This window comes from Candida theae, assembly GCF_024610275.1.
Source record: "Candida theae strain CBS 12239 chromosome Unknown scaffold71, whole genome shotgun sequence".
Lineage (NCBI taxonomy): Eukaryota > Fungi > Ascomycota > Pichiomycetes > Serinales > Debaryomycetaceae > Lodderomyces > Lodderomyces theae.
In genome coordinates, this window is record NW_026261343.1 from 1 (window position 1) to 22,150 (window position 22,150).

The following is a 22,150-nucleotide window of genomic DNA, read 5'->3' on the forward strand; positions in this document are numbered from 1 at the left end:
AAAAAAAAAAAAAAAAAAAAAAAAAAAAAAAAAAAAAAAAAAAAAAAAAAAAATTCTCCAAATCCAGAAAAAGCGAAAAAAAAAAAAAGAATAAAAACCACAAATGATGAGGCGGTGGGTGGGTCTGGTACACTATGTGTGAACTAGCCAGCAACTAATTTTTTCCAATCAGGTACTAAAAAAGTCAAATGTGCCGTAACCAAACTTTTAGACTGGATTGCAGATGTAGATGATGAAGGTGATTACTGGCTAGAAAAATTCAGGGAGTAGGGAGTGTCAGGGTTTATTTATATTTGATTTCTGGGAAAAGTAGCAACTGTAACCGTGGTCAAAATACCTTGACAAATGTGTAACTTAACTGCAAAAACAAAAAACAAGGACAAAGGCTTTCAAAAGCAGAACAACAAAGCTAATCCTTAAAAAAAATAAAATGTGTGCCCAATTCAAAGAAAAAGTTTCTGCGGTTATAGCTGTAGGGGTAGGGGATGGATGATGAGTGGGTTTTTCTTTTTCTTCAAAACCAAGTTGTAGGGGGGTGGGGGTGGGAAAAAGTTTAAATAGAAAGTGAACCGGTTAATGTGAATTTCTTTGAAAACAGTCGTAATGAGTGCAATGGCCAAGAAGAATGTCCTATGATATTTCTCTTTGAGTAGGGATTAAGCTTTGTCAATGGCAAACAAAAACTGGGTGAGAATTTAGCTTTTCTGTTTTGGAATAGACTTTGGTGAAAAGTTTAATGTATTTGGGATTGTCAATGGGATTATATATTCTGTATTTGATTGCAACCTGGAGCCTTGCGAATGAAGTTAAATATGGCAATGTGCCAGAATTGATAAGATACGAGTAGTCTTACTCTGCCAGCCCGCCACATCTCGGCAAAGACAACACTTCACACACTTCACACACTTTCTGGTTGCCTTTGAATAGTTTGTGCTAAGAAAACAAGAAAATATTGGACTCTGTGTATGAAGATATTATTTTTTTTTCATCAAAGATTTTGGCACTCGCCTGAAAAGCATACAATATGTGTTCATTTCAACAACAATGACCGCCTAGTTTTGGGGAGACTCGATTTATACTACGGTACAATCTTTTACGGATGGTATACTCCCATTTCCTTTCCCCACAGTCCAACAAGGGCACACAAAAAGGAGGTGCAAAAAAAAAGGAAAAGAAAACAAAGTTGACTTTTTCCTTTTTGGCAATCGGTACACGTACAAGTACACAAACTACAATATATACGATTCTTTGTTTACACACACACACACACACTCTCTCTCTCTTTCTCTCCCCAGTGTAGATTTAAGGTTTCGTAAGTTTGTGTTCCAAAAATTTCAGCAGAAAGCTTGATTCTGGATATACAAGATATAGATATATAATATTGGGCGATATGTTTTAAAAGGTTATTACTATATGTAGTGTTTGGTTATTATTATTGTTATTATTATTATTATAATCCGTTAAAGCTGTTGATTGTCTCTTACGCAAAATTGGACCAAGGAGCATGGAGAACGCTTTATGAGCTTTGAATGATGATAAGGAAAAGTATACGATATGAGACCCCAGAACAGCAGTCAAAATTCACCTCTTTTTTTTTTTCATTTGAGCGTGGTCTATTTTACAACACCATATCTTGCATCCCTTTGCCAGATACGAGATTAACCCGCCCCGTATTTTCATCTATTTCTTTTTTTTCTTTTTTTTTTTTTTTGCACGTAAGTTATAAAATAAATGACGGTTGTGACATCTGATCATTCATGTAAATATAATAATCGCTTATCATCATCATTGTGCTCCTTTTTTTTTTCCCAATTGCATGACATTGCATTACTCGGTATTAGCCTCAGTCGTCATCCCTGAAACTATTTCATAAAAGAAAAAGTTCGTTGTCGCCTTTAAGTGAAAAAAAAATAAAAAGCAAGCATTGCAAACCACGCCTGCTAGTTTACACTGAGGCGGATTGTGATTAATTCTTGCCAACCAGCCCAATGACGACCAATCACGTGTAAAACAAGAAAATCTCTGGCTGAGGACCTGTGATTGATCATACCATTGATGGGGTATATGCAGTGAACTCACCGTAAAACTCAACAAGGGCGGCCTTTTTTGATTACCACGAAATTATCGGGACAAACCATCCAGCCAATATGAGTTCCATTTTGCTCTTTTTAGGAAAGAAAAGCATAATCTAACGTAAGATACACTGCATCATTACATCGTAGTGATAAAAGAGGTGATACTTTCTCAGAAAATGAGTCTTGCATTAGTATACATCGTTGCCCAGGACACATGAACTTATTCACTGAACCTTGTGATAACCTTACAACCAGAACAATACTCTACGCAGACCCGTGCTGATTCAATCCGTCTAATCTATCACGTGGATGCTGGCCTACTAACCTACTACCGCCACCCATCCACTGATTTTGTGTATCCCACAACTAACGCCGTGCGCCGCGGAGGTAACAAAAAAAAATAAAAAAAAAGAACGTGTCCCTTTCGGAGTTATAGCCTTGCCTCCTTCACGACAGAGATCTCCCAATTGAAGACAACAACCGTTTAATGAGGGAGAATAGTATAGCAGTTACTCCTTATCTCTAAGCATAACTTATACTCCTCTCTTGTGCAAACTCTTTCTCATGACTAGCTCTTTGTCCTATTTCCTTTTTCTCGGCTATAGATACGGCAGTTTCGAAGAATCTTTTTCAAAACCCATTTCATGCGGCATTTCAACACCATCCACTAGAGTATCATAACCATCTAAATTGTACGATTATCACTCAATTATTTCCCTACAGTCTTAGCTTCGTCTATTTATAAAAATTTCAAAACAAACAAAGAGCGAACAGGAACGAGCGCACATGCGGATGATGGAAAAAAAAAAACAGAAAAAAAAAGAAAAAAAAAAAAAAACAAAAAACATAAATTTGATTTTGCAAAATCGTGTGCCTTTATATAAAAGACCGGCATTGACATCACAGACAACAAGATCAAAGCTCCCTCCTTGTGCAATGAGCGACCAATCGGTATACTATGGAAGATCAGTCAACAAGGTCTACAACCAAGAGTTCATCATTGACCGAAGATTCAAAATCATCAAAGAGTTGGGCCAAGGGGCATATGGTATCGTGTGCTCAGCCAAATATGACGACGGAACCAGCAACGATCCAAACAACAATCTGTCCTCGTCATCAGATGGGTCGTATGTAGCCATCAAAAAGATCACCAATATATTCAGCAAAAAGATTCTTTGCAAGCGGGCATTAAGAGAGATCAAATTGTTGCGGTTTTTCAGAGGACACAAGAACATAACTTGTCTTTACGATTTGGACATCATTCCTAATCCATTGACAGGGGAATTCAATGAAATCTATCTTTATGAAGAGCTAATGGAGTGCGACATGCACCAAATCATCAGATCGGGCCAACCATTGACGGATCTGCATTATCAATCGTTCATTTATCAAATATTATGTGGGTTAAAGTACATCCACTCGGCAGACGTGCTACATCGAGACTTGAAGCCAGGTAATCTCCTTGTAAATGCAGATTGCGAATTGAAAATTTGTGACTTTGGTCTCGCTAGAGGGTTTTCGGAAAACCCAGAGCAAAACCAGGGGTTCATGACTGAATACGTGGCAACTAGATGGTACAGAGCACCCGAGATTATGCTCAGTTTTACAAACTATACAAAGGCCATTGACGTTTGGTCTGTTGGATGTATATTGGCTGAATTGCTTGGTGGCAAACCTCTTTTCCGAGGTAAAGATTATGTTGATCAATTGAATCAAATCTTGATGATTTTGGGAACACCACCCGAGTCAACGTTGGTCAAAATAGGATCTCAAAGAGCACAAAATTACGTTAGATCCTTGCCAATTATGAAAAAGATCAGCTACAGACATCTCTTTCCCGATGCCAACCCATTGGCATTGGATTTGTTGGAAAGAATGTTGACATTGGATCCATATGAGCGGATTAGCGTCAACGAGGCATTGGAACATCCTTACTTGGAAGTATGGCACGATCCAAGGGACGAACCTGAATGCCAAGTTAAATTCGACTTCAAATCATTTGAAACCTATGACGAACTTGATGAAATGAAACAATTCATTATGGATGAAGTTAAAACATTTAGAGACTTTGTTAGAAAACCAATAGAGGAGCAACAGCAAATACAATTGCAAATGCAACTCCAGAACGAAGAGAGACAAGAAGAAGACCAACAGCAACAACAAATACAAAACAAAGCATTGGATGTTAGCTCATCATCCGCAAACACTCGCGAAAATGACTATCCTAAACCACAAGAATTGAATGATTTTTCGTTTCAAAGTCTTGAGTCAAACAACTACCACTACGATACCAGAGACGAAAGTATGAGTGGTATAAATTTAAACGATTTTCCAAACACACTAGGACCTGATTACTACAAACTTGAAGAGGAGCTTGGGTTTGGACTAGATGGAAACACGTTTGACAATTTTAATCATCAGTAATGTTCTTTTTTTTTTTTCTTTTTTTTCTTTCGTTTTCACTCTATGTGTACTTTATACTTGAATAGATCGCCGTTTTTACAAAAACACCAAACAGTTTGATTGTCAATAAACACATTGTCAATCTTCCCATCAGGCACGACGCTTGCTAAATCTATTGTTGCCAAAGGGATCGATATTGAGGGCAAGTATTTGTCATTCACAATTGGCGATATAATGGTACTACCTTGAATAAACGTTTTGTTGGAACTTTTTTTGATTCTAACGTCAAGCAATTGCTTGTAAAGTGATACAACTGCTTCAATTGCTTGGGACTTGGGCGAGTGGTCATCCAGCAACACACTCGTCAAGTTTAAACTTTTAGTTGACAACAAATTGGTAAATGAAGGGGTGTTCAATATCGGGTCTGAGGACAAGTTTCGACGGTGTGAAGATCTTGAGTGCACAGGACCAGGACTGGGACTTTGCGTCACAATTTGGATACCGTTTTTCTTTTCGTGAATTGACCGTCTGCTTTCGCGTGGCTTGCTCTGGGTTGCAGCATGGGGCTTTTTCACCCGTGGGATAGCCTTGTAATCAAACTCCCAAGCAAACACCTTGCCATCATTTCCACAACTAACAAGCTTATACACAAGCAGAGAATCATCGCAATTGCCCTTTAAAAATTGTATGGACTTGACCGAGTTCGTGTGCCCCTTCAATCGACAGACAATCTCCACCGACTTGATAACTGGTGGGTACCCCTTTTCCGGATGAAGTTCCTGCAAATTCTGCAAGCTTTGCAAACTGTGGGTGGCTGCCATACCGTTGTAATGAGAATTGTGACTATTCACAGTCCCGCTTCTAGACCTAGCTTGGGGTCGCTCCAGTTTCTTCAACAACCCCGTGATATTATAATACGTCATCTTGAACACTTCAATCAAGTCGCCTTTACCGACAATGGTGAAAAACTTGAAATCGGGGCTAAATCTGACGTCGGATACACCAGAGTTGAAGTAATTGGGAACAATGTCAGTGACTATGCTATTTGCAATTTCTTCTTGATCAATGCGGTAGGTAAACATTAAATCCACAATCTTGACAAATCCGTCCTCCGAGGCAATTGCCAACAAGAGCGGCTGCAGGTCTGTTTGCAGCGAACCTTCCACTGGCAATGTTGATGCAATCGCAGTTATCGATTTATGGCACAATTTGAAATGCCCAATCAATTGGTCATCTGTAGCATGTCCAAAAATGCTCAAGTCGAATTTGCGAAAATAAGTTACATACGAATCTGTCTCGACAACTTCCTTTTTGTAATTTCGCAACTCATTTCGCCCAAATGGATTGAGGATGAAAACTTCACCATTAGAAGTTCCAGCTACAATCAAGTACTCATAAAGTGGATGCCGTATGACCTGGACAGTTGACACATTTATCATGTTCAATGAATGTTCCAGCGTGTTCAAATTTAAATCAATCAGTTTAATCTTCATACTTCTTGGTTTGATAATCAGAACCCTACCTAAATTGCACCCAAACACAATTATAGGCTCGTCATTCAATACAAATGCAACAAGCGACGTTATAATACAGGTATTGCTAAATTGTAGTCGTAGCAACGGCTGCTCAATTTTGAGCTGCTCTTTGTGCGAGCCAACTTCCTTTGTATGTTCATACTCCGAAGATTCAGATAATCCAAACACATTAAGCACATTGATATTTCCAGATATCAAAAGCTTCCCACAGGATGCAAAATCATCATTGTAACTCAAAATACTCACACCTGACGATTCGACATTTTCGTAGAAATCGTCTTTAACAAATAGTTTATTAAGATTCGAGGTCAACTTATTGAATGGATTTTTTGATTGAAATCTCGTCCTCGTTTCCAAGATTGTTGTCAATGCACCCGGATTCGTATTTGGATTTCGAAATGGGTCTTGTGTTAATGGATTGACATTTGCCCCGATGTGCAAATTTCCTTCTTGTCGCTTGTCACAGCGGTGTACCTTTTCTTTGAAAGAGTTCACCACATGTAGTGGTAAGGAAACATAAGTGGTCGATTCAAATGGACCCATTGGCGGACGTGCAACATTAAGATATTGCTTTTCCAACTTTAATTTGGCATTAATCAGTTTGCCATTTGCTATTGGCCATGAAACTCCCCATGTCGATTCAGCTATGTCATTGGGTAAATTGTGGTGTACGTTTTCTTCTAGCTGTGTATATCCGGGACAGACCGAGTTGAGGTATAGTGAAACGTTGGCCAATGGCGTCTCAGTAGTATTCAGTGGATTCTGTATCATCTTGAAAGAAGTATGTCGATAAGTACCCTTTAGTATTCAATCAAATGCCCAAGCTAGTTGTTCACTCAATGCTACCTGGCTCCTGCTCAAATGCACATTAGATAACCCCGAAACCGTATGAAGCTCTATTTCTTTGGGGCCAACAAAAAAAAAGACAATGCCCGATAGAAAAAAAAAGAGAAAGAAAAAAAAAAAAATCTGTGTTTGCAGAAAGAAATCCAACCGAAATTTTTCACCATCTTCTCCTTCTCCTTCTCCTTCTCCTCCACCTCTCAACCTCCCCATCGGAAGTTAATACCTTGCCGCTACAATGCTAAGACTATTTCAGAACAGTGCACTCGCAACACCGCTACTCAGACCTCTGGCATCCGTCACATCCTTGCGTGTTATTCCTTTCAGATGCAGCTCAACGAGTAATGATAAGCTGGCAGCCAAGGCTTCGAAAACCGAGTCAAACATCAATATCGACGACTTGCTTAAACAGTTCATTCCCAACTTATCTTTCAGCGAATCGATAAATGAGAGGTTCGGTTTTGAAGCAAATAGACAACCAACACCACGTGAAGTGGCTAAAGGAATAAGGGAATTTGGCACCAATGCGGGAAGAACGGTCGATGTCAATTACAACAATTTGGCTAGAGCATTTACTCAGGTAAAGAGACTTGGTAATGAAAACAAGATCAGATACTTGCAAAAAATTCAATCAAGATACATCCGTCCAGCTAAATACAGAAAACAATTAAAGAGAGAATGGTGGAGAAGGAAATTTTCAGCTGGGTTCAAAGACTTGTTAGCTCAAGTGAATGATGCTAGAAGAAGAGGATACTAAGGTATATAAGCTTGTAAATATTATGTCTGTTGTGTTGGAAATGCTCTGTTTACCTTTACCTTTAGGTGGAAAGCGGAGTCAATAGAAGCTCTTTCATCTTGCAACTACGTCGGTCACCCAGAGGGGAGGACACTTCGTATAAATACCGAAGATGAGACTGGTGCTTGTGGAGGCCACCATCGTCGTCAACTCAACCTGTTGTTGACTTGCACAGTTTTCCTAATCGCGCATAATATTTTTGCACAATCACCACCATCAAAGTATCTCGCTAATCACCCGAGTCACCAAGTGCATAAGGATGAAACATGAATCTACCGAAGTGGAGATATCTCTATTGTGGACGATGTGATAGACAGTTTTAACTCCGGCCAAATGCTTGACTCCTCGTGAAAGGTTAACTCCGCCCCCGCCCGTTAAACTATAGATAACCTCCTCGACACTCTCCACACCACTTCGTGCCAGATACCCAACCATGTGAAGTATATATGAACTCCTATCCATGTCAATGATCCACCCTCACTATCCTGTTTCCACCCTCACTATGCTGTTCTTCTCCAAAGCCAATGAGTCAATCCAAATCTAATCTTGACGACATAAAGAGATTAAAGGATGTTGTTTTCGAAGAAGCTGGTGGCTACTTAGATATATTGTACAACAATGCTGGTATAGCCTATGGTGGGCCCGCAATTTGCGGGGATGAAGCAAAGGTGGACAAAATTATTCAAGTTAATTTGACAGCTTATATACACGTCACCAAACACCTTGCTCCATATGTCATCAATGCCAAAGGTACGATCCTATTTACCAGTTCCGTTGCAGCAAGGATTCCACTCGCCTGGACCAGTTTTTACTGCGCCACAAAAGCTGGTATTGACGCATATGCATTATCATTGCACGGGGAGATGGAACCATTTGGTGTAAAAGTTCACAGTGTCATTACTGGCGGAGTGAATACCGCAATTGGTGGTAATTATAGGGTTGAGGAGGCCGAGAAAGTATTTTTTGAACTCACCATATCACGTTGACGGTTATCAGGAGAGTGGTCTTGCAACTAAAAAACATGGCCAGGACTGGTATTAATCCTGATGTTTATGCCAAAGATTTGGTTCCAAAGGTGTTGAAGAAACTGAATAAATTCAATTTGTATGTTGGGGGATGGTCCTACAATTTGCATATCATGGGTAGATTCTATCCATTATGGCTCATGGAATATCTTATGCAATTTGCGTTCAAGCAACTAAAGGTATTTAGTGATATCAGAAAGTCTAGGAAGTACTTCTAGAAGAAGATTTATAATTTGGTAGATGTATAAATTGAAACGCTGACCCAGTGTTGTAGATTTGAGTAATTGCTTACCATAAGTTCCTAATAACCTGAAATGGCTATATGGACCACGAGAGACAATTACGTGTACGCTACTTACATGCCATTTACATGCCATTTACACCTTATCATCTCAAACAATTCAACACTCAGAATCATCGGATTAACACTTGAGATTTTGTGTCGCAAAAAAAAAAAAAAAAAAAAAAAGGCCCGGGCCGTGTTTCAGCACACTTATCTCTCATCCACCAACATCCTCCCTCAAATGTCCAGCAACGTGCACAAGGATAACCAGTCAATTCCTGCAATAACCGGCAAATTGGATGTCAAACATGCGATACACATATTCCCAGAGCAGTTACAGCCGTTTCGATCAGGAATTCTTGCATACGGTGCGTCACTAGCATCAACGTTGATGGGGTACCCACTAGATACCATGAAGGTGCGAATGCAAACACACAGCCATTTCAAGGGCTACATCGACTGCGCGAAGAAAACATACTCGGCAGAAGGGTTGAGAGGCTTTTTCAGAGGGGTGTGGGCTCCACTCATTTCCACATCTTTTTCCAAATCGCTCAATGTTTCCATCTATACCTTCTGCAAACCTCAAGTTTACCTGGCGATTTTCCAAAACAGTTGGTACGGTAAGGTGCGACAGGAGCATCCCTTTTGGAGAAATATACCAGTTTGCTTCGTTTCCGGTTGTTTCGCAGGGGCCGGTGTAAGTGTATTTGCGTGTCCATTTGAATTCATCAAAGTATACTCACAGTTGGAAAAACTTGTCACCGCAAATTCCTCCTTGGGAAGTATCAAGACGAGGTTAGGAACTCCAACGACTTTACAAATATGTAAGACGATTGTCACATCGAGTGGGTTGAAAGGACTTTATTCTGGGTTCAAATTGCACCTTCTTAGAGATTCGCTATCTACTGGTGTTTACTTTAGTTTATACGAGCTGATCAAACTATTTACCAACGATTTGACAAACAGAAATGCCTCAACCACATCACCTTTTGCAGTTTTATTATCCGGTGGTCTATCCGGTGTCCTCAGTTGGATCATCATATTTCCCGTAGACACAGCCAAGTCGTTAGTGCAAAAGGCCGCGGTGGTTAACATATTCAGAAAACTGCACGGATTGTCGCAGGCACCAGTTGATGACACATTCAAAAAGAAGGAGAGTTGGCGTTATCGTGGCTTGGGAATTTCCGTTACAAGATCGTTTTTAACAAACATGGTCTTTTTTGGGGTGTTTGAGTTTGGCATGACTTATCTAGCTTAGATTATATATACTAGAACCTATTTATTCCAATTTACGTTTCTTCTTGAGTGGCGACTTTGACCTGGTTCTGGATGCGGGGTGATTCATACTGACAGCCGACAGATGACGAAGTGATTCGGGAAGATCCGCACTTATTCTACCCCTTGAATTTTCCTCGCTCTCTTCATTGTCACCACCGCTCTCATCCAGGTTCTCCAAAGCTCCGAAATTTGCAATCTCGCTTAAATGCAAACCAAGAATCCTACGTTTCCTCGAACGCAGCCTTCTCTTTGATGGATTGAGCCTGTGAATTGTAGGGGCAGGATCCTCAAACACAAGTGACGGGGTTGAAGGGTCCAATCGAGCAATGCTTTCCAATGTTGCTTGTGTTTGTTCCAATCTTGGAGCAGGCGACTCGCTCAAGTCATGCTGCTGATCAGAACCCACTATTGAGAACCCCTGACTCGTTTTTTGGATTGTCTCTTCCTCAACTTGATCGTGTGAAATTGGGCTCTGGCTCAGAAGACCACTTAGGGAGCTTATTGCATTTCTAGAACCTTCTTCTAATTCGGTCCGCTCAGTTAGCTCGACCGACGAGTCTACCTTATCCTCATCGGAGATTAATTCATCACTGTGATTAGCATCGATTACCGTACTCTCGTCCTCGATTAACTTTTCTAGCACAGGCGCAGACAAAGTAACATCCGGATTTCTCACGGGTACCATCGCAGTAGAGGTCTGAAGGTGACCATGTCTCCGGGATTTTCTTCTTCTCCGCCGCCTTGTCGAGGGCCTGGTGTATGTAATTTCAACTTCGACCTTGCTGATTGCCTCGTCATCTCTTTCGTCAGAGACTTCATCCCTGAGGAGTTGTCCCTCCAACTTCTTTGCTATTTTTGAAAATGAGTGTAATCTTCGAGATGCAAAATCGGCAAACTTGATAGGGTTGGTGACCCTCTTATCAACGCTGTTATCACCGCTGGATTCGCTCACATCTTCACAATACCCCCCTTCTTCAATTTCTTCTACAAAGTGTGTTACCGCTGAAGCAAGATCATGTGCAAAATCCGACTGATCAACTTGTGAGGTACTCTGACTTGCAACATTGCCCTTGTCGACTTCGTCGCTACCTGTATCACTCATCTCAGATCCTCCGTCATCCATTTTCTCAACAAAGTCTGATACAGTATTAACCAAGTTTCCGATTCCGTCTTTGAACAATCCAGTTGGCTCATCAACTTGTAAAACAGAAGGAGAACTGCTATCCTTTTCTATTTCAAAACCAGTTTCTTCTGGTGACAGACCTTTTTTGGATCCATTTTCTTTTGAGTTGATTTGTGTCAGACTTCCTATGCTGACAACTTCCTCATTTGTTAACGCTTTTGCAACGTCATCGATTTGAGACATATCATACACATTGGAACCATTGTCCGGAATGTCACTGTGATCGACTAAAGAGTCTGCATTCTGTATTTCCTCATCTTCTTCCAGTGATGTCGTGGAATCCTCATTCTCGCCATCACTAGATGTACTCTCGGATGCATGACTCTGCCTAAAATAATCACCTCGCAACACTTTCTTGAAAAATTTACTCGCTGCTTCAATTGACAAAGTCTCACTCTTTATTGAATTTGGAGTGGTTTCCTCCTCACCACCAGAGGAGTCTCGTAGCGGTATGTCGTCGTCGTTGCCATCGCCGTCATCCACCTCGGCTGATTCTGTCGCTAATTCAAGTACGTTGTCATCCTCATCATCTAAATCACTCGATCCTTGCTCATCCGATAGCGAAACCCGAACTGAACCAGATGGTCTAACAGACGGACCTACGTTGGGAAAAATAGAAAACAATCTTTTGCGTACTTCGGAAGGATTCAAGACCAGCCCACTAGGGTTTGCTAAACTTGCCTCATTGGTTTTCACGGATGCAGTTTGAGGTTCCAGTCTTTGAGCCCGCAGATCAAAAAACTCACCCAGTCCATTGAATGATTTCTCTTGGAACTCACGATCCATTTCATCATTTTCAGCCAAACGATAAGCCAAGTCTATCACATCTTGAACTAGTTCATGATTGATATTCTCAAAACTTGGGGCTGGATCCTGTTGCAAAGCGTAGACCAGTTCTTGTCCAATTTTCTCTTCATCAGAAGCATTTACAAGCACTCTTCCATCATCAACAGAACCTTTATCATTTGAGGCTGTTTTAGTAACATTGTTTTGTTCACCGTACGAGTCCGCACGCTCCTCATCGTTTATATTTGAGTTGTTGATGCCGGCACCAATTCCATCTTCTTTATTGAGGGTGAAACCTTCCTTCTCACTCTCTGATCCATCACCAATGTTAACTAGCTCCTCAATGTTTGTAATATTTTCATGAATTTCACCACTTTGGGGCCCTGGCTGTAACTCCTCCTCCTCAATACCCAAGACTTTCGCTTGTGGCGCAATAACTCCCAAGAGCTCTTCAACATCGTCATTCGACTCATCATAGCTATTAGTCTCCTTGCTTTCATCTATTGCTCTCATACTCTCGTCATTCTCAGTGGCAAATGTGGTCTCGTGTATTGAATCAAGATATGGGGGATCAATGTCATCCCTGTCAACCTCTTCGGAAACTTGATGTTTCGAGATGTCAATGTTGTCACCACCTGGGGCAACTGTGCTCATGATTTCCCCACTCTGGTCACCGCTAGCATTTGTCTGGAGCTTTGCGCTCATTTCGTCATCCTCTCTTTCTGAATTCGGTACATTCTTTTCAGCAGATTCCGCACTAGCACCAACAAGTTCGTCACCGAATGAAACATTTTGAGTAGATAAATCGAGTGCTTCATCTACCTCCAGTCCATCAATTCCGTTCTGCTCTTCGGACAATGCGCCAGAGTCCGATCCCACTTCATCACCACCACCACCTTCGTCAATTTCCATTTCATCCAGACCCAAGCTGTTCGAGTCGTAGAACGAAGAACCTGAGCTGCTGTCGGCCTCAATGCTTTCCAAGACGGGAACAGAAATCCTTGTGGCCTCAGTTTGTGAAATTGAGTCTCCCGAAATATTGCTATCTCGTTCATACACAGATTTGGCATCACTGGGTTCCTCAGGTGGTTCAGAAAATGATCTTATTGTATTCTCTAGCTCCTCAACAGCATCGATCTTTATATTGTATTTTTTTTCGGCCTCTTTCAAGTTCTGCAAAACAACTACAGGATCATCTTCTTCCTCTATTGATTTGAAGATTGGTTCCGGTGGGCACTCATCACTGAAATTTTTGGCATTGTTCGCTTGGACAGAACACGGAAGCTCCGATTTTGGCACAGGCTCAAATAGTTTTTCTTGCATCCATTCAGAGGCTACTTGTTTCTTCTGGAGACTTTCGCTATCATCAGTATGCATTTGTACTTCCTTGAGGTGATGTGCTTCACTCCTATGCGACTCGTATTGGCTTTCATCAGCTAACGAGCCCTCAGATCTATTCTCGTCTAGATCATTAACCTTCATTCTCTGCTCGCTCAATTCTTGCGCGTAAAATGGATCTGGTACTGGAGCCAACTCACCGGGACGGTAATCCTGATGACTCAAGTGGGCGTCAGAGTCGGCATCATCATCTTTTGAATGTTTTGGTAGATTATTATCAGTGTATTCCGCGTCGGCCATATACCCTGATTGAGTTTGAGCCTCTTTGAAATTGTGCAAGGATCTATCGCCAAACGATTTGATGGTTTTTAAAATATTGTACGCATTCGAAGGAGCGTTCCGAGGATAATCATTCTCTTCATTGTCTTCTTCTTCGTCCGCAAACCCTTCAGCTTGTGAATCCAAATTTGAGCGTAAGTCTTCCGACTCTGAAAGGTGAGGAGACACAAGAGATCTTGTATTTGCTGAAGCAGGAGCCACATTATGTTTTGGAAAGTTTGCATCTATGGAAGCGTATTCACCGTAATCGAGTGATTCAATGCCCGAGTCCATGCTACTTTCACCCAGCAGTTGATCCACCTCCACTCGAGAAGTTTGCTTGTAATCATTACCTTGTATTATCGATTTGAATTCGTCATACTCTGACTCGTTGTTGAGGAATCGAACATCTTTCTGTAACTGAAGATCCTCTTCAAGGGAATCGTCATGTTTTGTAATGAGCTCTTTTTCAAAAGGTGATTCAACCTCAACCTCATCTTCTTCTTCACCTTCTTCATCCTCATCTTCTTCTTCACCTTCTTCATCCTCACCCTCTTCCTCATCTGACTCATAATCTAACTCAGAATCAATTTTCTGCCCATCATTGTCATCTGCATGAGGGCGTATGGATTCTCTCCCTGAAATCTTTGGATCGTAAGCTGCATAATTCCGTTCTGGCTGGTAAGGACTTCGATTATCTTTATCCGCATACTCTTGTTCGTATCTTTCGTCTTCATACTCCTCCTCCACATTGTAATATTCTTCATACTCTCCTTCCTCATTATATTCAGTTCTCTGGTAAACATCACCTGTAGTGTGCTCCTGAGTAGCGTAAGAAAGGCTATCTCCATAAGAATCTATCTTCCCCGCAGAAGGTGGTGCATATGTTAGTGCACTATGCGCTGTTTGATAAAGATGCAAATCATTTCCATAGCCATGATGTGAACTGTGTTGTTGATTGGAGGTAGAAGAGGGGTTGTATGACTCATTTTGCAGCTCTTCGTCTGCTTCTGAACTAGAGGCAATTTCAATCACACCATCACTATTTTCGGAAACGCCAAGGTCCATCGCGCGTACTTCTGCACTTTCCATATCGGTATCTTCCTCGTCGTTTTGACTGTATCCCAGTTCCGCCTCGCCTTGATCAGAACTATCGATTTCGATTTCGATTTCTTCCACATCGTCGTCTTCTTCATCGACACGTTCCTCTTTCCTGTGGTGTGCCCAATGAGGCAACTGGTCGGGGTAAGAAGATGGTGCATTTTCAGACAGCGATCCTGCTTGTAACAATGCCTCAGCGGCTGCCTCCTTTTTCCGCGTCTCTTCGGCCTCTCTTTGTTGTAGTATTTTCCCTAACTTTGCAAAATCTTTGTCAAAATGTTTTCTTTGCATTTCTGCTTTCAACTTTCTTTTCCTGTCTTCTTCTTTCTTTTGAAGGAGCAATTCATCAAGTTCCTGTCGCTGTTTCGACCTTAAACTTTCATACCGTGCCTTGATTTTGTCAATCCAATTTGCAACATCCTCCGCATCTTGAGACTTGAGAACTGAGCTTGTGTTACTCAAGGAGAAATCGTCATGCAAGCTATTTATGGTATCAAATGAGTGTCCCTTCAGATTCGATTTAGTTCGATGGAGGCTTTCCAATTGGGTGCTGTTGATGAATGAGCTAGAAGAAACATTGTGATTGTCTTGCTCCTTTTTTGGTGGATTTTTGGTGTATTGTGACAGAGCTCTGCTGCTCATGATATGCCCTATGAAATATAATAGTCCACTTCTAGGTTGATCTTGTGGGGTAAATGCCCTTGCAAGTTACTGTTTGTATTTTCATGTACATTCACACACGCATTTTTTTTTTTCTTTCTTTTTATTCCGCTCATTGATGGGGTGTATCGTGTCGCAACATTTGGATCACGTGAATCCATTTCACGTTGAAGTTGGGTGTTGCAAGAAATTGAGGGAAATTCGGCTGTTGCACGAAAATCACAACTAACTGATGCAGGAAAGACCATTTTATGGTTATTAGCATGAATAAAATGCAAAGGGTTCATCCAGTAAGCTCAATCGGGATTTCATTGCCGAAAATAAATGATGTGTTTTAAGAGACGCCAATCAGCCTTTCCCCAAACGAAGCCGTATCACCCAGGAGACGTCAACGTTACACTAAATCAACTTTTGACCGTCTAGTACTGCGGTCCATCTCTTTCGATCTGATGCACACTCACTTAAACCTTCGAGTCAAGCTTCGTTAAGAAGTGTGTAAGCGCCGACGCATAAGGAGATGTCTCGCTTGTTGCTACTTCTGTTGAGCGTATCTAGGCACAAAATGGCCGTGTCTTCCATGTTTCACTGACATCATGGCCGACGTTGTCGAAGGAAACAGCTTTATACAGCAGAAGTATAGAACATGTGAGGTACTAAGCGTGTATGAATACACTGCATTCGCTCATACATATTTCCGAAACAGTAGTCAACGGTACACAAAGACAAAGTGAAATTTTTTGGAATGAAACGGAATATAAACGTTAAGTCTGACTGTGAAAAGATATTTCGAGGCAAATGCGCGCCTCGCCAGGTAAAACATTTGGGATCTTTGTTTCTTCAAATACGAGACGAGTTCGTTAAGACTGCCGCCACAAGCTCTCGACTAGTTTGGTGCCCACCTACACTATAAAGTTAACGAATTGGAAACTACGGCGTGAAAGGAAAAGAAAAAAAATAACAAGCAGACTTGTGAAAGCCAAGCCCACAGCATCGAATGTTTTTCTCTCTTGTGAACTTATTCTTCTTCTACTTATTGTTCAAAGTCATTCAAAAAGGTTATGAGAAAGTCTAAGTCTCGTGTTGCACAAAAGCGTAATTTCATATTGACCGCAAGCTTTTCAAAGAAACAAACAGTGGGTGATGCGATGCACCTTTGCAAAAGCAAGGGGGGGGGGAAGGGAGGGCAGAAGTAACGGAAGAATGATCCACCGAAGTTAGTTTCATGTTGATTGTAGACAATAGCGCATTGTCTCCTTTTAGTGAGTGATTGGGGGGCTTAAGTACGAGGTTTTGTATTGTATTGTTGTAACTAGACCTAGATTTACTGTTTTGTTTTGTGTAATGTTCTAAAAAGTCTAATTCAGAGTTTTGTGTGTGTGTGAGTAAAACGTATATGCTTTTATGCGTGTGCACTGTTTTTCATTACCTAAAGGAGAATCTACAAATACAGAGGAGTGGAATCAGAAGAAACAGTCGGGGGTTGCCGATGGCACATTAGTTTGGAAGTCTAATTGGTTTGGAACTGTCCAGTGGTACTTCCTTGTCGGGAGAGCTATTTTATATATCATTCTCTTACCATATTCACTTCACAAAACACCGTCTTGCTAAAACACCTTTGAATTTTACCAAGTGGTCAATAATACTGAGAAAAGAAATTAAAAAGGTTTTCTTCAATTTAACTCCCCTTGCATAGAGATACAACTTGCTACTATTCTTTCAGATTCATGTACATGGGACTATCGGCGTTTCTTGGTCGGTCCCGACAATTAGTGTCACTGGGTAACTCCTAAGCCACTTCTCCTTCTATGAGCATCCCCAATGACAAGTCATGTTCACTAAAAAACATCCACCCCAAACCATGCTTAGCAGCTTTTCTTCAAGTATATTCTAACAGTCTTAAAAGTAACCTACAGAAAGCGAAGTAAAGAAATCTTTCCCCGCCGCCCTTCTTGAATGACCAGTTCGAACAGTTGCTGTTTGTTCTACTTGTCAACCACTAATGAGGGGCGCTCTTTTGCTATTCCCAGTTCCAATTGGCGTTTCAATTTTCATCCTTCGACAGCACAAAGCTGCCTCGGGGAACTTGAAAATTTTCCTTTTGTTAACATTTTTTACGATGTATTTAGTGAACTAGTGGAGATGAGTATTGTACAAACCAAAATTTCAAGTGTGTCGTTGTATAGTGTTCAAAAATAACGCAGACTAAAAGGGCTGTACAATTTACAAGAGCGGAATAGCGCCAGAAAGAGAATTTCTTTTTTTTTCTTTTTTGTTTTTTTTTTTTTTTTACGCTCAATTTTGTTAAGCCAATTTCCTCTCTCTCAGCCCACAAAGGTGAGTACTCCTCAAACACTTTATCAACTTGTCTTCATCCTGATAAGCCCCTGCTCATTAGCAGCTAGGGGTTCTCTATCTTTGACACACCAGCAGCCCAAGGGTTAGAGCTCAAGCCTGAGTATGAGAATCTTTGGAGACAAGTAATCCCACCTTTTTTTGCATGGCATATTTCCATCTCAAACTGAAAATTTCTTTTTCTTTAAGAAGCAAAGATATTGTTGCACAAACTAAATATTTTAGCACTAATATTGTGTAATATTACAAACATATACAAATTCTGTTAATACCACAGCAATTACTTTCTTAGTGTAAAGCAGTCTAAATTTACCCTGTTATACATACATACATACATATGTTTGCCTTGTACCTAGTAATGGTAATTCTGGAATTTGGTTCCTAACCCCCTTCCCCTACAAGACATACGATAAATTTAAGATGGGTTATTTTAAGAACCTATAAATATATTCCTCAATTCCCCTTCTTCAGCAAACACCTCCCCTTCAATTGAGTACACACATACCTTCAATTTTCCAGTCAATCGCTACTCAGTATCCAGTCATCTTCTGTATATATAATTCACAATGACCGTAGAAGCAACCTCACCAATTGACGACATTGAACAACAACGTCCCGTTTACGAGCCAGAATATCAAGAAGCTTACACCAACTCAGCATTCAAGAACCACTTGATCGCTTTCCTCGGTGAGTTCTTTGGTACCTTTATCTTTTTGTGGGTTGCTTTCGTGATTGCTCAAATTGCTAACCAGGATCCAACCATTCCAAAACCAGGCGGTGGTTCCGACCCAATGCAATTGATTATGATTTCGTTTGGGTTTGGTTTTGGTGTCATGATGGGTGTTTTCATGTTTTTCAGAGTGTCTGGTGGTAACTTGAACCCAGCTGTCACATTGACTTTGGTTTTGGCACAGGCTGTCGATCCAATCAGAGGAGTTGTTATGATGATTGCTCAAATGATTGCTGGTATGGCTGCAGCCGGTGCTGCTTCAGCTATGACCCCTGGTCCGGTTGCGTTTGCCAATGCCTTGGGTGGTGGGGCTTCAAGATCAAGAGGTGTTTTTCTTGAAGCTTTTGGTACTTTTATCTTGTGTTTTACCGTCTTGATGATGGCTGTTGAGAAATCAAGGGCTACTTTCATGGCGCCATTTGTCATTGGTATTTCATTGTTTTTGGGCCACTTGATTTGTGTTTACTACACTGGTGCCGGATTGAACCCAGCTAGATCATTTGGTCCTTGTATTGCAAAGAGATCTTTCCCAGACTACCACTGGATCTACTGGGTTGGTCCAATCTTGGGTGCAGTTTTGGCTTGGGGTGTGTGGAGATTATTCACCTTTTTGGGATACAAGTCTTGTAACCCAGGTCAAGACAGCGACGAGTAGAGAAGTTGAGCGGAGAGAGAACGGCAAGAGTTGAAATGTGGAAGGTGAAATGTGGAAGGTGAAAGGTGGAAGGTGTTTTTGGGAATTATAAAAGATAAGGGGAAACTAAGGGAGAAATTAATTAATGTCTATAATATACGTATTTTCAAATTGGAGAGAAAGAAACTGTAGTTAGATCCTACCGGCGACTTATGTGCATCTTTTACTATGTTATTTACATAAAGCAGCCATGGTTTTCATCCCTACTTTGCATTCATATCACTCATTGTAAACAACAAGTCATCCTCATCTTCACAATCATCCTTCTTGATCGGCTTCCTTCTCAGCGAAGAGTCCTCTTCATTGACAGATAAATCATCAATTTTAAAGGATGATCGATAATCGTATATAGATGGACTGGTCGCCAAACCTGTGACGACTGTAGTGGGCTTGCTTTTGATCGTGGGTAAGACATTGCCAGCATTCGAAGTTGAACCACTGTTGCCATTATTCGAGCGCACCGAATGGACCGATGGCAATCTTGTAAGGCTCGATGTTTGCTGCTCCTGGTTGCTTGTGTCAATATTAACAATGGTGGTGGTTTTGGGTGGACTGGTGTTTGTTGACGGAGTCAAACTAGACGAAGTTATTCGTGACGTGATCAAAGGTCGATTAGGTTCAAGGCTGGTGGCTCTTGGCGAGTTTTCCCTCAATTTCGACTGCAATGACGACACAATCAACTGGGATTGGTCAAACGATCCAGGAGGTGAATTTAATGAACTCTTACGACTGCTTTGTCTCGATTGCAAAATAACGCTCGCATTAACGCTATCACCCAACTGTTGGTGCTTGCCCTTCAACAGTTGGTATCTTCTTAGCGCTGCGGTATCATTGGTATCAGCAGACTCCATTACAGGTCGTGTTTTAATGGAGTCATCCGTGCTGCTCCTACCCAATTTCAAGTCCGATTTACTATCAATCATTCGCACAAAATCATTGATGTCGTCATCCATGTACAATCCACTCAATGCAGCATCAACACTGTTACCATGGGCAAAATAGTCAGACAGGGGGGTTTGCTGACGAATGCTCGTGTTGCTAAAACGACGACTGGCTCGAGACCCAAATGAGGATGAGAATCGTGGCGTATTATTACTGCTGTCGGGATGCGAAAAGACAGCATCGTCATGTCCAGTGGATGAGCTTACCGATTTTGGTATCCAGGTACCATATGGGTTGCTGTTGCTACCCACAATCGGAACTGCATTGGATGATGGGGTGCTACTTCTGGGGTTTCTCAAAAACGCAGCCAAAGAAGCATTGGAAATCGACTTGTTGCTGGTGATTGAAACTTTCCTTTCCAAAGATGAGGGAATATTTTGAACAATAGCTTGCTGTCCTCCTATTCCGGTGCTAATGGGACCGGGTGTTGGTGAAATTTCTCGCGATCCAACTTTATAGGGCTCGCGGTGCAATGCAGACTCTATGGAGATTGACTGTTCTTTGCTAAACAGTGGGCTTCCATCTTTGGATGAGGTTAATGATGATGACGGAGAGAGAGACATCAACTTCCTAGCATCCTCATCACGTTTACCAAAATGAGCCGATAGGACTTCTTCATGTTCATGTAAACAAAAATCGTAATTGTTTCTGTAAGCGATTGAAATCCTCATCACACCCATACTAGTCTTGATGGGGGCAAAGTTCTTCTGTGTGGTATGTGGTGCATTTGGATGATTGATGATAGCTTTTGATAATCCAATTCGTCCCTTTGAGCTTATGGGTTGGCTACCGTCGAGGATCTTGTTGCCCAAGAATATCTTATTCATGTTCTTCTTTTTCAACTTGTATGCTGGCATCATCCTAGAATACCCATAAAGCGTCCTAAACAATATTATTGCTTGCTTGTAAATCAGTGGTAGTTCGTCAGAAGTTGCGATTCCCAGTTTTTGATCAAACTCAATCAACCAACGCTCCAAGACAACCTCTTGCTTTTTGCCACTTGCACTTGCCACAGTCCAAGGGTGTTTTTGCTCATCGAGTAGCACCAAAGTCTGGTTTGCTGGAAGTTGTCTCAAGTCGAGATATGTCTCGATAATCATTGGAGGGATGGATCCTACGTCCGCAGATTTCCACAATTTCAAATCCTCTTTGGTTGCGCCGTGTGATGACAGCATATGAAGATTGAACCATTTGTTGATTCTTTGGCTTTGTTGGTCAAGACTGCCACCAAAAGATGACTCATTAAATGATTGGGATTCAGAATGAGCTCTTGAATCTAGTATCACTTGAGCTGCTTTTGTAAAAAAATTTATTAGCACTTGGGTGAGCTTGGCTGTTTGCTTCTTAGCTGTAGCCTCACTTTGTGCGCGGGAAGCCAGGTCGACAGACATAGTAGTTAACAGATTAGCGTTGCTTGAAGTAGGACACAGATATAATGCAGTGTGGTGGCGAATGAGACTATATGAGAACGAGTCTATTCATTATCACTTGAAAGGCGTGTGTGTCCCTGAGAAGAGACGCGATTCTGATTTTATTTTGGTCTCTTGCTCTGTGTGAATGTTTTGAATGATTAGCGTTAAACTTTGGGAAAAATCCAACAACTAGCTTCTGTCCTGGATGATTCCGTACAAGGCAATGTTATTTTGTGTGTTGCCAAAATTAAACTGTGGATGTGTATGTGTGTGTGTGTTATTAAAGAAAAAAAGGAAAATACGATCCGTAGACGCGAAAGCTGATGTAATCCTTTGGTGTTTTAAGTGTGGCAGATCTGGCTTGCTATAAGATAAAAGGTTCACTCGTAGGGTAAG

At 41.2% G+C, this 22,150-nt stretch overlaps 8 protein-coding genes across 8 annotated transcripts; 5 read left to right on the forward strand and 3 right to left on the reverse strand. All coding sequences in view use genetic code 12, as the record gives it.

Annotated features, from left to right (window-relative positions):
• Nucleotides 1-3,011: 3,011 nt before the first annotated feature.
• MKC1 (mitogen-activated serine/threonine-protein kinase) lies at nucleotides 3,012-4,499 on the forward strand (the record flags this gene model as incomplete). Its single annotated transcript, XM_051752404.1, has 1 exon — nucleotides 3,012-4,499. One exon carries the CDS (start codon nucleotides 3,012-3,014, stop codon nucleotides 4,497-4,499), a length of 1,488 nt encoding a protein of 495 aa, XP_051611172.1.
• A 35-nt stretch (nucleotides 4,500-4,534) lies between these two features.
• On the reverse strand, nucleotides 4,535-6,784 carry KGF57_000304 (uncharacterized protein; the record flags this gene model as incomplete). Its single annotated transcript, XM_051752415.1, has 1 exon — nucleotides 4,535-6,784. One exon carries the CDS (start codon nucleotides 6,782-6,784, stop codon nucleotides 4,535-4,537), a length of 2,250 nt encoding a protein of 749 aa, XP_051611173.1.
• Nucleotides 6,785-7,094: 310 nt separating this feature from the next.
• KGF57_000305 (mitochondrial 37S ribosomal protein bS21m) lies at nucleotides 7,095-7,613 on the forward strand (the record flags this gene model as incomplete). The annotated part of the gene is made up of 1 exon (XM_051752426.1): nucleotides 7,095-7,613. One exon carries the CDS (start codon nucleotides 7,095-7,097, stop codon nucleotides 7,611-7,613), a length of 519 nt encoding a protein of 172 aa, XP_051611174.1.
• Nucleotides 7,614-8,176: 563 nt separating this feature from the next.
• On the forward strand, nucleotides 8,177-8,638 carry KGF57_000306 (uncharacterized protein; the record flags this gene model as incomplete). Its single annotated transcript, XM_051752437.1, has 1 exon — nucleotides 8,177-8,638. One exon carries the CDS (start codon nucleotides 8,177-8,179, stop codon nucleotides 8,636-8,638), a length of 462 nt encoding a protein of 153 aa, XP_051611175.1.
• Nucleotides 8,639-9,201: 563 nt separating this feature from the next.
• Nucleotides 9,202-10,218, forward strand: KGF57_000307 (uncharacterized protein; the record flags this gene model as incomplete). Its single annotated transcript, XM_051752448.1, has 1 exon — nucleotides 9,202-10,218. The coding sequence occupies one exon, from the start codon at nucleotides 9,202-9,204 to the stop codon at nucleotides 10,216-10,218; it is 1,017 nt and encodes a 338-aa protein (XP_051611176.1).
• A 21-nt stretch (nucleotides 10,219-10,239) lies between these two features.
• On the reverse strand, nucleotides 10,240-15,606 carry KGF57_000308 (uncharacterized protein; the record flags this gene model as incomplete). Its single annotated transcript, XM_051752459.1, has 1 exon — nucleotides 10,240-15,606. The coding sequence occupies one exon, from the start codon at nucleotides 15,604-15,606 to the stop codon at nucleotides 10,240-10,242; it is 5,367 nt and encodes a 1,788-aa protein (XP_051611177.1).
• A 2,936-nt stretch (nucleotides 15,607-18,542) lies between these two features.
• Nucleotides 18,543-19,361, forward strand: AQY1 (Aqy1p; the record flags this gene model as incomplete). Its single annotated transcript, XM_051752470.1, has 1 exon — nucleotides 18,543-19,361. One exon carries the CDS (start codon nucleotides 18,543-18,545, stop codon nucleotides 19,359-19,361), a length of 819 nt encoding a protein of 272 aa, XP_051611178.1.
• A 242-nt stretch (nucleotides 19,362-19,603) lies between these two features.
• On the reverse strand, nucleotides 19,604-21,733 carry KGF57_000310 (serine/threonine protein kinase regulatory subunit; the record flags this gene model as incomplete). Its single annotated transcript, XM_051752482.1, has 1 exon — nucleotides 19,604-21,733. The coding sequence occupies one exon, from the start codon at nucleotides 21,731-21,733 to the stop codon at nucleotides 19,604-19,606; it is 2,130 nt and encodes a 709-aa protein (XP_051611179.1).
• Between the last annotated feature and the right edge of the window lie 417 nt (nucleotides 21,734-22,150).